The sequence below is a fragment of the Diadema antillarum genome, unplaced genomic scaffold (assembly GCF_040938485.1).
Source record: "Diadema antillarum isolate AM-2024a unplaced genomic scaffold, OU_Dant_1.0 scf00000212, whole genome shotgun sequence".
Lineage (NCBI taxonomy): Eukaryota > Metazoa > Echinodermata > Echinoidea > Diadematoida > Diadematidae > Diadema > Diadema antillarum.
The window spans coordinates 1,002,212-1,017,550 of NW_027271101.1; the positions used below are offsets into that span (position 1 = coordinate 1,002,212).

At 39.4% G+C, this 15,339-nt stretch overlaps 1 protein-coding gene across 1 annotated transcript; it reads left to right on the plus strand.

Moving 5' to 3' along the window:
• The first annotated feature begins 8,042 nt into the window (after positions 1-8,042).
• LOC139724404 (allantoinase, mitochondrial-like) lies at positions 8,043-15,144 on the plus strand. The gene is made up of 9 exons (XM_071635549.1): positions 8,043-8,183; positions 9,123-9,274; positions 9,575-9,689; positions 10,649-10,795; positions 11,704-11,858; positions 12,371-12,557; positions 13,050-13,188; positions 13,944-14,116; positions 14,928-15,144. The coding sequence occupies exons 1-9, from the start codon at positions 8,043-8,045 to the stop codon at positions 15,126-15,128; spliced, it is 1,410 nt and encodes a 469-aa protein (XP_071491650.1). The 3' UTR covers positions 15,129-15,144.
• The last annotated feature ends 195 nt before the right edge of the window (positions 15,145-15,339 follow it).

Genomic DNA, 15,339 nt, shown 5'->3' on the forward strand with positions numbered 1-15,339 from the left:
CACATGCAATGCAAACTATTGTACATTCCTTCAAAGTTCTTCTACTGCTGTACTCGAAAATGCTCTCTTTCTCATCGTGCCGAGTATTAAAACTGCAGTTTATTTGCACATGTATCTCGTTGTTTGCTCTATATCAGGTCAGCTTACATATTTTTTTTTCTTCTTTACTACTGGACATACATGTTGATACACGAAGTATAATGTCATTTGCCCGCGCACATAAAAATGCACTCACACTCACATGTATATGATATGTATATACATGTATATGTTTATGTATATGTATACATAATATAATTACATCTATACATGTATATACATCGTATATAATTTGTTACTCCCATTCATAGTACATATACATGACCCAAAACAAAGAGAACACTGTCCATCCAGTATATCAACACACAGCGAGGAGTTGGATATCCCAAGAATGCATCGGTAATAATGTTCATTGATTTTTTTTTTTCAACTGAATGACCTGATATTGCTTAAACAAGATTATTAATGTATCAATCCATGTTCTATTCAAGAACACCGTGTTCTATACCATATCTAGACTTAGTGGTGAATGTATGTTACGTGGACTGACAAAAATGTGACAGCTAGGTCACATTATGGTATACAAGCACACCTTATGTGACCATCTGTCTATACATTCAATTTCTCTCTTGCCACAAAAAGCATGTTTCTGTCTCCCGCTTGGGGTTTTTGTCAACAGGTTTGATTTTATAGAATAAAATGAACAATACATACACAGACACAGATGATGCATATACATTTGGGTGTGTCTAGTATACTGTATTATAAACTAGGTATAAATATGTTATACATAATGTACATAATGTATAACTTATAACATAATACACATGTATATGTGTATATATATATATATATATATATATACACATTTATATGTGTTAGTGTATATGGCATACTAGCAATTTCAATTTTCTTTACTCTTGATGTCATGACCACAGAAATTCTACAGATACTGTATGATCACTGGAATTATCTGTTGACTTTGATCAAATAAGTACATACAGTGAAATCCTTTTTTTTAAAGCACACTTTGTAAAGCTTTAGTATAACAAAATATTTTTATTCTCCAGTTTACACTTTTCTTAGCATTTCATTGCTCAATAAAATTTCCAAATCGTTTGGAGAAGTAACTGTTTATTAATGAATTTGTTTTATGAAATTTTCACAGAACTGCGTTTACGTCAGAACATGATGTAATACACTACAGGCAACTTCAGTTATCCAAATGACGAAGTCCACGGGACCGGCAGTTTTCTTTTGATACATCGAAATTTTATTTACTACAGACAAACAAACAGGAGCATATAAAAATACAATATATGAATTCAAATTTTGGGACCTAAATTTTCACTTCATTGTGACAAAATTCCATTATTACGGGAGTGCACTGTACAAGAAACAGAATATTCATAACATTATGAGATAGGTTGCATTTGCTTGTTCAACAATAGTCAGTATGGCACAATATGTGCAATACACTTGGTTGATACTGCTTGCTGACTATTACTAGTCACCTGGGCGGGGCGAGCCACGAGAGGTTGGCATCATTCGCCTTTTTCTTGTGTGGGTTGGTAGGAGGACCACTTCACCGGGTTAGCACCCCCTGCTCTTTGCAATGAATGAATAAAGTAGGATCATTTACGGGCGTGAGTCATGGTTAACTCACACACGGGAACTCCATGTAATGTCCTATCCAAGGGACAGCTTTGCCCCTTACTGGAGGGGATGAAATGCTTAATACACACAACGTTGCACAGTGAAACTTGGGAATCAGACCTGGGTCCTTTGGATCTGGAGGCAGATGCGCTACTGAGCCAAATCACCTCCCATCAAAGGTCGCATTGACATCTCATGACTTTACCAAGAATCCTTGCACAAGTGGGTCCATCAATGCTGTAAATACCCTTTCTTTGCTGTAATGTAACAGCAGGTGTAAATGTTGTCTTCTTTGTCATACACTATTGTAGACTATCTGCTCTCTACAGGCATAATACTCCTCTGTGCAATTATATTTCACTGATGCCATTAGCCAAGGTAGAATTGTTCTAGGTAAAGGACTCTTTTAATGCTACTCTTAATCACCAAAGCAGATGCGAGACCTAAAATACTCGCATCAAGTCTCGTGATGTAGCGATCATGAGTACCTGTCAGCCTGGAGAATTTGCTCTCAGCTGATCATTTTCCCTCTTCAGAACTTTGCATTCATGAATTGCAACTTTCTGTAGCTAGTGGGGAGAAATCTGTCCAGACCGTCTTTCTTCAGGTCAACAGGTTCTCAGGATCGGAAAATCACTTTACCTGATGCAAACAGTGAGGTTTAGCAATGGTTAGGCAAGTAAAGACGTCATAAAAAGAGTCTTGGATGTCGACTAATGTGAAATGTAACTCCACTTGGCAGGGATGCCAAGTTAAAAAAAATGTTATGAGTGAGATTTGCATGACTCGGCATCGCTCGGCATCTCGGCGCGCGAATGAACGCGCAAGCGAGGATGTAGGAGGGGTTTTTTCCCCCTGTGGCCTCCCACGGTAGGGAGCTTTTTCAATTTTTAGCCCTTAATGGTGTGATCAGGTGCATACTTAAGTGATCATTTTTTACTTATTTTGAAAGACGTAAGGGAAGTATACCTTCAAATGCAACTATCACTTTAATCTTTTGAGCTAAGCTCCCTATCATAGGCTCAAGTTGCAGACTCCGCCCAATGCGTGAGAAAAATGGGTGCCATGCATGAGATCGTGAGACAGACCCTAAATGCTTGAGTCTCACGCATTCTGCGTGAGACTTGGTAGCTCTGACTTGGTCCACTTTTTGAGATACTTGTGCATAATCTAGTACAGCGCATGTGAGACCAAGTACTAGTTATGATGTTCAAGTGAAATACATGCATAAGAGGAAATTCAGCTGGTGAGTTGGTGTCATGAAGGAGTTGCCTCAGGGTTTCTGTCCCCTATTGCCTGGGCCGTGAGGTCTGTGAGAGTGCTCTGGAGGGCTAGCTGGCAGTCAGGGAAGTCTGGCTGTATGGCCAGAGCTGCCTGGAAGTCTGCCATGCCAAGCTGAAAACGACCTGTTTATAACAGAAAAAAAAAACAACAACAACACAGAGAATATACATACAGGGCTCTTTAATACCTATACAAATGTATCTGCAAAACAGCATCTTAAAACCAATGACAGAGGGCATACAACCTGTATATCATTCCATGGATAATCATAAATGCTGGTGGGATTTACAAAGAAACAACTTTATTCATAACATAAAAGAATATTTTGAATTCTTTACTTCTAAAAAGGATTCATAAAACTGGATTTCAACAATGCTGGGAGGAAATTCCCTTCATCATTTCTCAGACATTTTTATAATAGCAACCATAAGTCATAATCTTCTCCAGTTTTTCCACTCTAACAACCGAAAAGTTTAGAAGTGCAACCCCCCTCGCCCATTTCCAATTTGTGCAGCATATCCAAGAAATGGTCAAGAAATAGCAGCTCTCTGTTCTCCATATTTTGATCCCCCAAAAATGAGTGCGTGCATACAAGTGTGTGTGCGCGTGTATATGTGTGTGTCACACTGTGGCACCATTCTTCTAAATTTGGAATTTAAACAGACAATTCCTTTGGGGAATCCTTAGAGCTGAGTGACCTTGTTGCTTTAATGTATGGTGATTCAATACATGTAGGGCCTACTTGTTTTATAAATTGATCATAAATTGTTTGTTCTGAAATCTCTAACAGTCAAGTCAGTATAAAATCTGTGGAAGAACAAGCTCTTTTCTCTTTGAAACTGGCCATGACACTCACAAAACGAAGATTACCACATACAACAGTAACTAAGGTGACCATAAAACACCACATTAACTGTCTGCTCACCTAGTCTGTAGTGAATTTGTCCACGGTTGTATAGTGCCACTGCAAAGTCTGCTTTGTAGTGTAAGGCAAGGGTGTAGTCATCTACAGCTTCGTCAAAGTCTACCCTCTGATATTTGATCTGGCCCCGGTTATTCAGTGCTGTGGCAAGCTTCAGGAATCTGTAAAGGTGGTGGGGGGGGGGGGGGGGGGCGGGACAGGGAAGATACGTATTGGTGAGACAAAGAATCCACACATCTCAGAGAACTCATTTTGCTTTATCTGTTATAGCTGGTGCAAATGGAATCATTCTTGTGATTGCATGTCGATATGAATGGTATGAGCACTCAGTACCATGACATTTTCTCCTGTGATAATTGCTCCCATGAAATATAATGCATGAGCACTATAAGCAAAAACATAAATTTTACCAACAAACATAACCCTTACCCACATCCTAATCCTCACATCAAACGAAACCTAAAACCCTAACCCTAACCCCAAGTCCTTGGAGAAAATAAGAAATATTAAATTGTTGCAGGAGTAAATGTTGTATGTGTCACCAAGCATTCCCATACCTCAGACCTTTGAAGAGCCAAGTAAATAGAAAATGAAGAATATTCCAGTAATTTGATCTACAGAATAGATAGAAAGTTACCGGTATATTCTTTATTTCCCGTTTGTAACAATTAATTTTTTATATGAAACCTTCGACAATGGCTATTTTTTCCTATCCTGGGAAATCAAAAGTAATGCATCGGCCTATAGTATTAAAGTTCATCCCTGAAAAGAACAACATCTATGTTTGTTTGTTTGTTTTTTGTTTTTTGTTTTTTACTCATGCTATGGAGAAAACATGGGGGATAAAAGCTACACGTTGTATGACTGTATTCCAGACTGGGCAAAAAATACATGATGTACTGATAATATTCTAAACTCTGGAAAGCAGGCTAGTAGTACAAGTGATAAGTCAGACAAAAACTACAGGCTACAGCTTATTTTGCTGATGTTAAAGTCATTATCGAACTGAAAATAGATAAATATCCAAAGTGCACTACAATGTACAAGTTTATAGATCTTAGTTCCAACATGGTATGAATTGTTCAAAACTGGTCATGACTTAGCAACCAGCCCCAACGCTATGCAGTATAACTGTGTATATAAAGGAGCGCCCGGGGGTTTATAGTCATGACTGTGTTTTTCAATGAAAAAGGGTTTGAATTACAAAGTGCTTTTAACCTTGATGCATGATGCCAATGATGGGTTTATGAATTTAACTTTATATCAACACTTATTTTCTCAGGATCATGAAATTATATTGACAAGAAAACTACTTGCAAATTATTTTCATTAGACATAGACAAGTGTAAGCATCAGTCATAATATGGTTTCATGACAAACCAAATAAATTACCTAACATATTACACAAATCAAGGGCGGGGTGAAATTGTGGCATGTGGCTCGATGCGATGAAATCAACCTCGGATCGCGCGGCCTACCGTACTGTTACTGACTTTACTGTATACATCTATACCGTTCTGTACACATGTATTGTAGAATGAAGATAAGACTATTACATATTAATTATTCTGAATCCTATGTTTAAGATAATTTCTGCCAGAGAGAACCTAAACAAATGTCTTGGCCGAGTTAGCAGCACGGCGGCAGGTCATTATATTCGCCACCGCACCCAGCCAGGCACTAAGGATGGGATAGACAAGAATATAAGTATTTGGACTGATACAGGATGAAAAGGTAAAGTTTTATACGCACATTTCATCATTTGGCAATTGTCCGTTCTGTAAATACCGGATCGAAGAATCAACAAATTCTGAGTATTGCACTTCGCGTCTTTGAAGTTCTTATCTCTGAATAACATCTCTCCATGTTCAAAAGACTGAAAATCCATGATACGGAACTTCCTTTGGTGTTGACATTCGCACGACGAGAATCATCGGCCTCAACTTCTCGGCCGGTCCGTTACGATCTTTGCTAGCATAAATTAGCAGCTGTATGCATGCGCCGCATGCAGCATGAATTTAATACATCCATTCCATAGCCCGCACTTTCAAAGCACAGATCAGCCTGAACGCTTGTATTTCTGTGAGTTGTCGATTATATTTCAGCATTCGCTGAACAAGGACATCGCCTCACTCATTAATGAAAGCCGAAAAGTGTACTAGTGTACTTTCGCATCACCTCATGGTGGCTTTAGGAAGTCATTTTAACGGCCTACAGTGAACATTGTGTGCATTCATCATAGCGACGTGATATGTTTTTATTTCAAGGTTCGCTGATGATCCACACGTTCATCGTGTCGCGCGGGCCTACAGCGCCCCGGCGGCGCGGTGTTAGCATTGCGTTTCGTGCTTGTAGCAGCAGCAGAGCAGCAGCAGTGTCAACCAAAACCGAAGGTGAATAGGCGACAGCAGTAGAGTGGAGAGTGTGTTTGTTTCGAAGAATCACTCGTGCTCGACCGATTTATACACTTGATATGCACTGTGCAGTGTAGCAGGAGGTTGGAAGAGAAGTACCTGTACAGTGCTGTATTAATTACTCGTAATGCAACATACCGCTGCTGGATGTAGACCCTACAAAAAGTATTGGAAGTTCTATTTCTATCTACTACTAGGTCTACAAGGTTGCATAGCAGGTACCGTAATCATCGATCTGGATTGTGGACTACATACATATTTACAGCATGGTGACGACAACTGCATGTGGAGTGAACTGAGTGAATTTCTCCCCCTTTAACATGTTTCATTTTCACCTTTTCCTGCATTTGTAAATTCACATGTTTTTTTCGTGGACAATCTGCACACTCCACCAGGCGCCAGATCTTATTATTTGGATGACAGCTAGTCCCCCCCCCCCCCCCCAAATATTAAAAAGATGTTTTGCTGCCTCTCTGCTTTGTGGAAACTACCAGTAGGCCCTATGGTCGTTATCGATATTCTTTTCATATAGGGTAGTAGATATATTGTTGGCCCCTATGGAATGAATGTCGCACCGATAACTATAGGACCGTAAAGTGCACAATTGCCAAATGATAAAGTACCGATATTGGTTTATTCTTGGGGAAATTTTACTAGCCTACACTATCAAAATTTGAAAAAAACGACAACAAACACACACACACACACACACACACACACACAAACAAACAAATCAGAGGACTACAAAATATGAATTATATAAATGAGGAATTTTCCTCCTGGCCAATTTCCCTCATGGCCAATTTTCCTCATGGCAAAGATAGAGGGAAAGAAAGGGAGTGGGAGACCCGGAGAGAACTTCACATTATTTGCACTTTCCTAGCGTAATGAAAGAGCACTTTACTTGCCTCTGTTAGAAAGCAGGGAAAATGTAATAATACAATCTTGTACTTGACTGAATGTGAAATTTTCCTGAAAAATGACATTTTGTGGAATTGTTGTCATATCTCCTTTGTTGTTGTCCATGCATGACATCATAAACTGTTACTTAGTCTTCTTAAATCTTAATCTTATCCAGTGATGACAGCACCGAGTTCTTAGAGTACCTGTACTTTTAAATATAAATTGTTCAATTTTCCTCATAACTTTCACTGATGAGTTCTACCAATAATAAAATAGTAAGAGATTGCTGCTTTCACTCACTGTAACCTACATTTGAGTTTTGCTTGAATACACATTATATCACAGACATGACATTTCAGACTGTCTCATTGTACACTCTGTATGTTCTTGCTTTGCCTTGACAAAAAAAAGAAGTGCTCAGTCAATCACAAAAAAAAAAACAGAAAAGAAAAAAGGTAACAGCAATACATGTTAAAACACTACACACATGTGATCTTGAGCACTATGAATTGCAAAGAGGTCACAGTTCAAAACAGACAAGTATGTAATGTCATTACATTTCCCAATCAGGCAGCCATGACCACTTAAAACATCCCATAAGAATGTCACAGGTATCACATTGTGGTCAGATTAAAAATGAAAGAAAGAAAAGAAAACAAACACACAAACACAAACCTGATATTCAATACAACTGTACCTTTAGTAGCATTGAGGTATCTACATGTAGTAGTATCAAGGTATTAAGAACACTTTCTGGAGTTCATTTCCGATATCTACCTTTAACTTTCTTCCATGTCAATAGTGTGCAATCACGCTAGACTACGATGGCCAGTATTCGTGTCAGGAGTCGTAGGGTTCTGCTTCCTGGAGGGAAGGAATGTCCAGCAGTAGTGGAGATCAAGAATGGAGTAATAGCGGCTATCCATCGGCAAAATTTAGACCAGGTGTCATGGGATCCACTTACGGTGAGTCTGAAAATGCAGTACCGCTATTAAAGTGTGAAAGTGACATTGTTCCCACAAAGAATCCATATTAGCAGTAAAAGGAAGGAAGAAACAATTTTCTTTTGAGAGAGGTTCATTATGGCCTATAGACACTCGACTGAAATGTATTTGTAGGGAAAGTGGAGTTTCCTCAGTCAGTTCTTGTCACTGTCATAGTAATTCTACATTTTGAACAAGATATACATGTAAACCCAATCTTCATACAGAAATGCCATGTGAGTAATACCATTGACAAAATACCGTGTGTAATGTAAATGTGAGTTTGGACTGCTGCTCTGTACTTGTGTTGCACAAGTGTGGGTTTTTAAATTGTTTTTTGTAGTAAGTGTCTGAAACTGCAAAGCAATAATTAATTAAGTGCCTGGAATTACACCAAATGTGAAGGTAAATGTTTAACTATCCAATATTGAAAATATTGGTGATTCAAATGGGTAGGCTATAATTGTATTTAAGGTATTCACTTATGTTATATTAGTAGAAGAGTAAAAAAAGCATTTCAATTCAATTCTAGAAAACTAGTATTTATATAATTTTTTCCCCGCTAATGATGCACACCCATTTATACTACTGGAACCAGACCCCCCACCCCCCCCCCCCCCCCCCCCCCCCCCCCGATAGTTGTTGGGGTAGTTGTCTTGAGGGGCAGTGGTCCTGGAGGGACATTGGTGTGGGGTTAGTTGTCTAGGGTTAATTGTCCGGAGGGTAATTGTTCATGGGATAGTTGTCCTAATAGGATCAATTGTTATTATTATAGTTTATATTAGAGAGCTGCTTTGTTGATTTAAAAAAAAAAAAAAAAGCAAAGGAAAAGATCAGATTGCATAGGCCTCCTTGGGTCAGTTTAATTTCTAACATCATCTGTTCTCCTCATCTGTCATGAAAATGTTGCTAATCTGAAAGGACCTTGATGCTGGCGAGAAACTGGTCATGCCGGGAGTGGTGGACAGCCATGTCCATGTCAACGAGCCTGGCCGCACCCAGTGGGAGGGCTACCAGACAGCCACCAGGGCAGCAGCAGCGGGCGGGGTCACAACTATCGTGGACATGCCTCTGTGAGTATCTGTCAGTGCGTGATCAAGTCGAAATAACAAAAGGACAATGCACACAATAAATGCATGATGAATATTAGCTGTCCCACACAACAATGAAACTTAATGGCAATGAATCTGTTAACTAAGAAGAACTCTGAAGGTCATGTGTCTGGGAATATGCAATGGGGAAACATGGAAATAGTCTGCTTTATTGCTATGGAAAAATGTGCATGTGAATGTGCATGTCAGTCCTGATCTATATTATGTGAGAACACTATGCAATCCATTGAAAATTCAACATATCGTGTATTTCCTTCCCAGGAACTGCATTCCACCGACCACAACACTGGAAGCGTTTCATCTGAAGATGTCGCACGCCAAGACATCCTGCCACGTGGATGTAGCTTTCTGGGGTGGAGTCGTGCCAAAGAATCAGGTAAACACCAGATGATTATAATGGTATTGAGTACTGCCATTTCAACTGACTGCTGATGCTGGCGTCACTGCATCTGCTACAAGGGAACCTTGTTATGATGAGGACCTAAAAAGTTTGACAATCACCTTGATGTACTGGTTGTCTCACTTTATCAGGGTACAAAGACAAAGAAATAGAAAAAAGTTGGAACCTGCAAAAGCACCTTGTCATTCAAGAGAGGAATTAGTTTTATCCAACCTCTTTGTAAGGAGGTTCCACTGTACCAGTGATGCTGATAATGCCAACAGTATATTACTGCTATTTCCTTTTCGCTCTGCCCTTGTAAGTGGCTTTCTGTTTTGCACACAACATTGATGTGGCTTTCTTTGTGTTTTTGTTTTTGTTTTTTTGTTTTTTTTAGATGATGGTCCTGAGGAAAAGAAAAATGAAATTCAACTCCATGTTCAAATTGATTGTTTTAGACGGATCGGAATGAGACATCCAGTGGAAGTTAAGCAAAGATTTTTAGTTTTCCTGAGTCTAGTGCTTTTATTTCATGGCCAAATGGCATAGCAAACTTACTGTAAAGTAACGAAAATCACACTCTAGTGTCAATATTTTTCTGGCAATATTCTCATGTGGCTTGTGACACAGTTCCCAAGCAACTGTGTACAAGCTGTTATATTTTTGCGTACAGATATTTTCATGAATGAGGAGATCACAGACATTTTTGAGAGATGTTTCAGCGAATTGACACCGACGCTGTTGAAAATGCACTTTTACATTAGCTCATGGTGACCCTTATTTTCGCGTGTTGTTATATTTGGGACCCAACTGTAATTCACGAAATTCATGAAAATTCAACCCTTGCGAAAATTACAGCTTATACAGCATGTGATGTCGAGATTTTTGATGTGCAATGTTAGCGACTGTATCACATCAGTGTCCTCATGTCCACTCTTCCCTCCCCCATCCCACAGTTGGAGTTGCGCCCCATGATTCGGGCGGGTATCGCCGGATTTAAGTGCTTCCTGATTCACAGTGGTGTGGACGAGTTCCCCCATGTCACTGAGCAGGATCTTCACCAGGCCTTGGAGCAGCTTCAAGGCACAAACAGTGTTCTCCTCGTGAGTAATGCAAGAGAAAGTGACATGTACTGTAAATGTGTTACAACCAGAAATATTGTCCGCATGAAATTTTCGCAAATCGGAGTCAACGGCCTTTTCTGCAGCATGGAATTTTCACAGATTACCTCGGACACTCATTGCATAAATGGTGTAGATAAGAACTTTTATGGCATTTTAGTTTCGCAAAGATTTCATGGACGTGAACATTCCAGGTTTCACAGTAGATACTATGTAGATAAGTAGATATAGTAAATATATGGATAGATGGATGGAGAGATAGATAACTGTTGATGGAGAGACAGATTTTAAAAAGATGAATGAAGAGATAATTAAAATTAGATATGAAATGGATAGAAGTGTAGATATATAATGAATAGAAATGGATGGATAGATGGGTAGATCAGGAGTTAAATTGATGAATATAGAAAGACTGGCATTGATAAAGAGAGAGAGGGAGGAAGAGGTATGTTATAGACTTTGATACAGTTCTTGTGTCATATATTATCAAACCTGTTATAGTCTGAGTGGATTTGTATTATTAAAACAGTGTTCCTTTGCTGTGTATGTATTGCATTTTGCATTGTCCGACACTCCAATACTGTGCTAAAGCCATGTTTTGCCAAATACTAGTATCGTAGGTTAAAAGAATCTATTTTGATAATTGCTGGTCTGCAAGAGCATTAATTCCTCTTTTCCAGCTGAACAGCCTCAAGTGCAGGAGATTCAATATTCTTGTTGCAATGTAAATGTATTTTTCATAATGTATACATGTAGATACTAATTTTTAGGATTTCATTGTACAAAAGTGTAATGCTCCTGATCATTGGAAACTCTCAGAAAGCTGTCAATTCATAGTTGTTTGTTTGTTTGTTTGTTTTTATTTACTTTCTCCTCTGTGGTAACCCAAGTTCCATGCTGAAATGGAGTTGCCCAGTGAGTCTCAGAGTGGTGAACCTGAGCAGGTGGATGCCTCGTCTGATTATCAGGATTTCTTAGCGTCAAGACCGAAAGAGATGGAGAACAATGCCATTGAACTTGTAGCCAAGATGTGCCTTCAGTATAGGTGAGAACCCTTAGGGGCATTTGATTTCATCTTCAATGTAAAACCCACTTGCACCCTTTCCCAGGGCAACTGAAAAGCAGTGTTTGGCAAGCATTATGAAAAGAATGCTTGCCTGTCAAAGTGCAATCGATGATGCACCATGGTAAAAATTGGGGCCTTTAATTGAGAGGGCAAAGTAATTGCATTCGTAAAGTCAAGACATACACTGTAGACTATACAGAATTTTAAAGTTTCACAATTTCATAAAAACAGGAATGCCCACATGCTGTACAATGTATAGCCGTATATTCAGCAAATCTTATTGGGACTTCTTGACAATTTCATGTGTGATAAAAGTCGTGACTATGGAGCACAGTATCACCACGTACCTTGTTCAGGTATTGTGTACTGCATACCAGTACATGCATGTACAAATCTATGTTATCTTTTATCACATGAGGTCCTCTTGCGCCGTAATCATCTTGTACATTCACTCATCAATTCAAATGTGGCACTGCATGTAATTCACCCAGAGTACCCTGCCACATCGTCCACTTGTCTTCCGCTGATGCGCTCCCCATCATCCGTGACGCCCGTCGCCGTGGCGCACCCCTGACGGTGGAGACCTGTCACCATTACCTCTCCCTCAACTCGGATGACGTACCCCAGGGAGCAACCCACTTCAAATGCTGCCCACCAATCAGGCAGAAGAACAACCAGGTAACTGACAAGTCCCACAATTTGGGAAAGGGATAATGATGTCCAGCTATGTTGCTACCTCAACAACAAAAACAAAAATGATACTAAATTCACCCCAAAATAGAAATAAAGCCCTGGCTATTGTGCTTGATTTGTTTGTTTGTTTGTTTGTTTGTTTTTTAGGTGGTCATGGCATGAGCAAAGTGTGGTTTTAAAGCATATCTATTTTATCGTGAGAAATTCAAATATTCCATGAATTTCCTGGTGTTAATTGTTATGCAATGCTGGAGCTACGTTATTTCTGAGATAAAACCAGATTTTTGTAGTTCCGTATGAATGTTTTACATAACCATGGCTCATGTATGAACTATGATTGCAGCCTTCAACGAACAGATTTGTTCAATTCCACTTTCAGCTGTGTGGAAAGAGATGGCCGTCACTTCTAACAGCACATGATTCAGTTACCATGGAAGTTGTTTCCCTTTTTCAACATTTTTTTTCCCCCTCATCCAGGAAGTGCTGTGGCAGGCGCTGAAAGACGGAGATATCGACATGGTGGTATCGGACCACTCGCCATGCACCCCAGAACTCAAGGTGCTCGAAGAGGGGGACTTCATGAAGGCCTGGGGTGGCATATCGTCCTTGCAGTTTGGTGAGACTTTGTGTTCAGTGGCCCCCTTTTCACTCATAGATGTTTGCCTGCAGTTTTTCACTGTATGTACCCATGCTCCCAGCTGTAACTTGCCAAGCTTTCTCGGTTGCATTCTGTTAATCCCCTTCTCCACCAGAAAAAAACAAAAACAAAAACAAAACAAAACAAAACAAAACAACAAAAAACAAAACAAACAGATGAATAAATACACACCATTACAAAACAAACCGAATCAAATCACAAACAAAATTAAACTCTGGGAATCGGATGAGATAGCTTAATCCACTCGAGAGTATGATGATGTCTTGAAAAGTCTTTGTAATAGAATAGGGATGAATGAGATATGGGATTTAATAGAATTACATAATCCTTGCTAACTGACAATTACCCAATAATGTCTGGATGTTGGAGCAGATATGTAGGGGAAAGAAGCAAATCAGGATGATGTGCAAATCGTTATAAAGAGTGCAGTAATTAGGGTTAGCATTAGTAATTGGCTCTCAAAACTCACATAGGGTTTATAACTGATGTTTTGTAGGTCCATGACAGTAGTGTTATTGCACCTTACTTTATAAGATTGAGTTGAATGGCATTTTTTTGTGTGTCAAAAGGTTACAAGTTTGAAAAAAAAAAATTGTGCGTTTGAAATTCCTCAGTGTATTGCATTGTCCCGGGATGATTTTCTGGAAGAAGATAAAAATATTTCCAAGCATTTGCAGTGAACGGAGCATTACAAATATTTGTACCTTGAATAGGTCTTTCTCTCTTCTGGACGGGTGCCAGGAAGAACGGTATGGGGCTACAAGACATGGTCAGCTTGATGTGTGAGCGTACTGCCTTACTGGCAGGATTGTCGCACCGGAAGGGCGCCCTCAGAGTTGGCATGGACGGCGACATCGTCATCTGGGATCCAGATTCTACTATCACAGTAAGCCTAGCTCATTGTCACCTTTCATTGCACTGTGAAATGGTGTGGAGGGTGTGGGCAAATGGTTTAGTTATTTTTGTTGTGTATATCATTACACCATGGAGTTGCTCTGCTCGTGGCTAAGTCAAACTTCTTGCTAGATTTTACAATGATTTTGGTCTTATTACCAGAATGGTATGGAAAAGTGATCATATGCTTGATGAGTCAAATGCTAACCCACTGAAAGTAATGCTAAATTGTACACTCTTTTTGTTCATATTCTTGGAAATAGCACATTTTGACATATGTCCAAGATCAATGCAGTAATCTAAGATTGTTCACTTAAAAATTGTGTTCATGATGAAATGTACTGACTGAAATCACACAACATTTTCACAAGAAGTGTACAGGTATACTCCTCCACCAAAATTGATATTTTACTGAATATATCAAAGGCTCTTCCCATCTAGAGAAAGTTTTAGCATCCATTTTGGTAATTTTGATACCCCGTGTTTACATACTTGCAAACTTTGATATCACTCTACAATATGTATTATAGTTTTGCTTCCAAACTTTTGCCTCTGCCACCCTAAATATTAACCATTCACAGGTGTGAATTTCAATGCTAAAAGATTTTTGTAGATCTTTCATACAAAGGGAGCCTGATACAGAGCTACTGCAGGTGTTTGCAAAATTCATAGTAATCAAAGACATCTTGACCACAGACTATGCAGTCAGCCACCTATCAAGTGTTGTATACTGTATTTTTTTTTAAATACCTTCTGTTACTAAATCTGGTTTTGTCATTTGTGTGATTTTTTTTCCTCTGTAGATTCAGCCTGAGAATGTTCACCACCGCCACAAGGTGACTCCATACAGTGGGTTCACCCTACAGGGAGCAGTCCACACGACCATCTTACGAGGACAGGTGGTGTATCAGGCAGGGTCCTTCAGTGAGCAGCCCAAGGGTTCGCTGCTCCTCTGTGACGCAGACCAAAGGAGGGGTCCGCCCAGGGCCGACTCCCATCTCTGAGCCCCACCCTTTGACATTCCAGCCCATTCAACTGTTTCTATCCATAACTCATATTTTAGAACCAATTTTAAGCACTAAAGATGGGTTTTTATTTCATCTGCAAATGGTAAATTATGCCTCTAACATCGGTCATGGTGTTTGGAGGCAAAGCTCCTTTTACTGCAGATGAATCAGTTGATCTCATACATGTAACTCAGGCCTTCAAAAACAC

Coding starts and splice junctions, on each gene's coding strand:
- LOC139724404 (XM_071635549.1), top strand. CDS start 8,043: ATGGCCAGTATTCGTGTCAGGAGTCGTAGGGTTCTGCTTCCTGGAGGG. Junction 10,796..11,703: donor GCACAAACAGTGTTCTCCTC/GTGAGTAATGCA, acceptor TGGTAACCCAAG/TTCCATGCTGAAATGGAGTT. Junction 14,117..14,927: donor ATCCAGATTCTACTATCACA/GTAAGCCTAGCT, acceptor TTTCCTCTGTAG/ATTCAGCCTGAGAATGTTCA.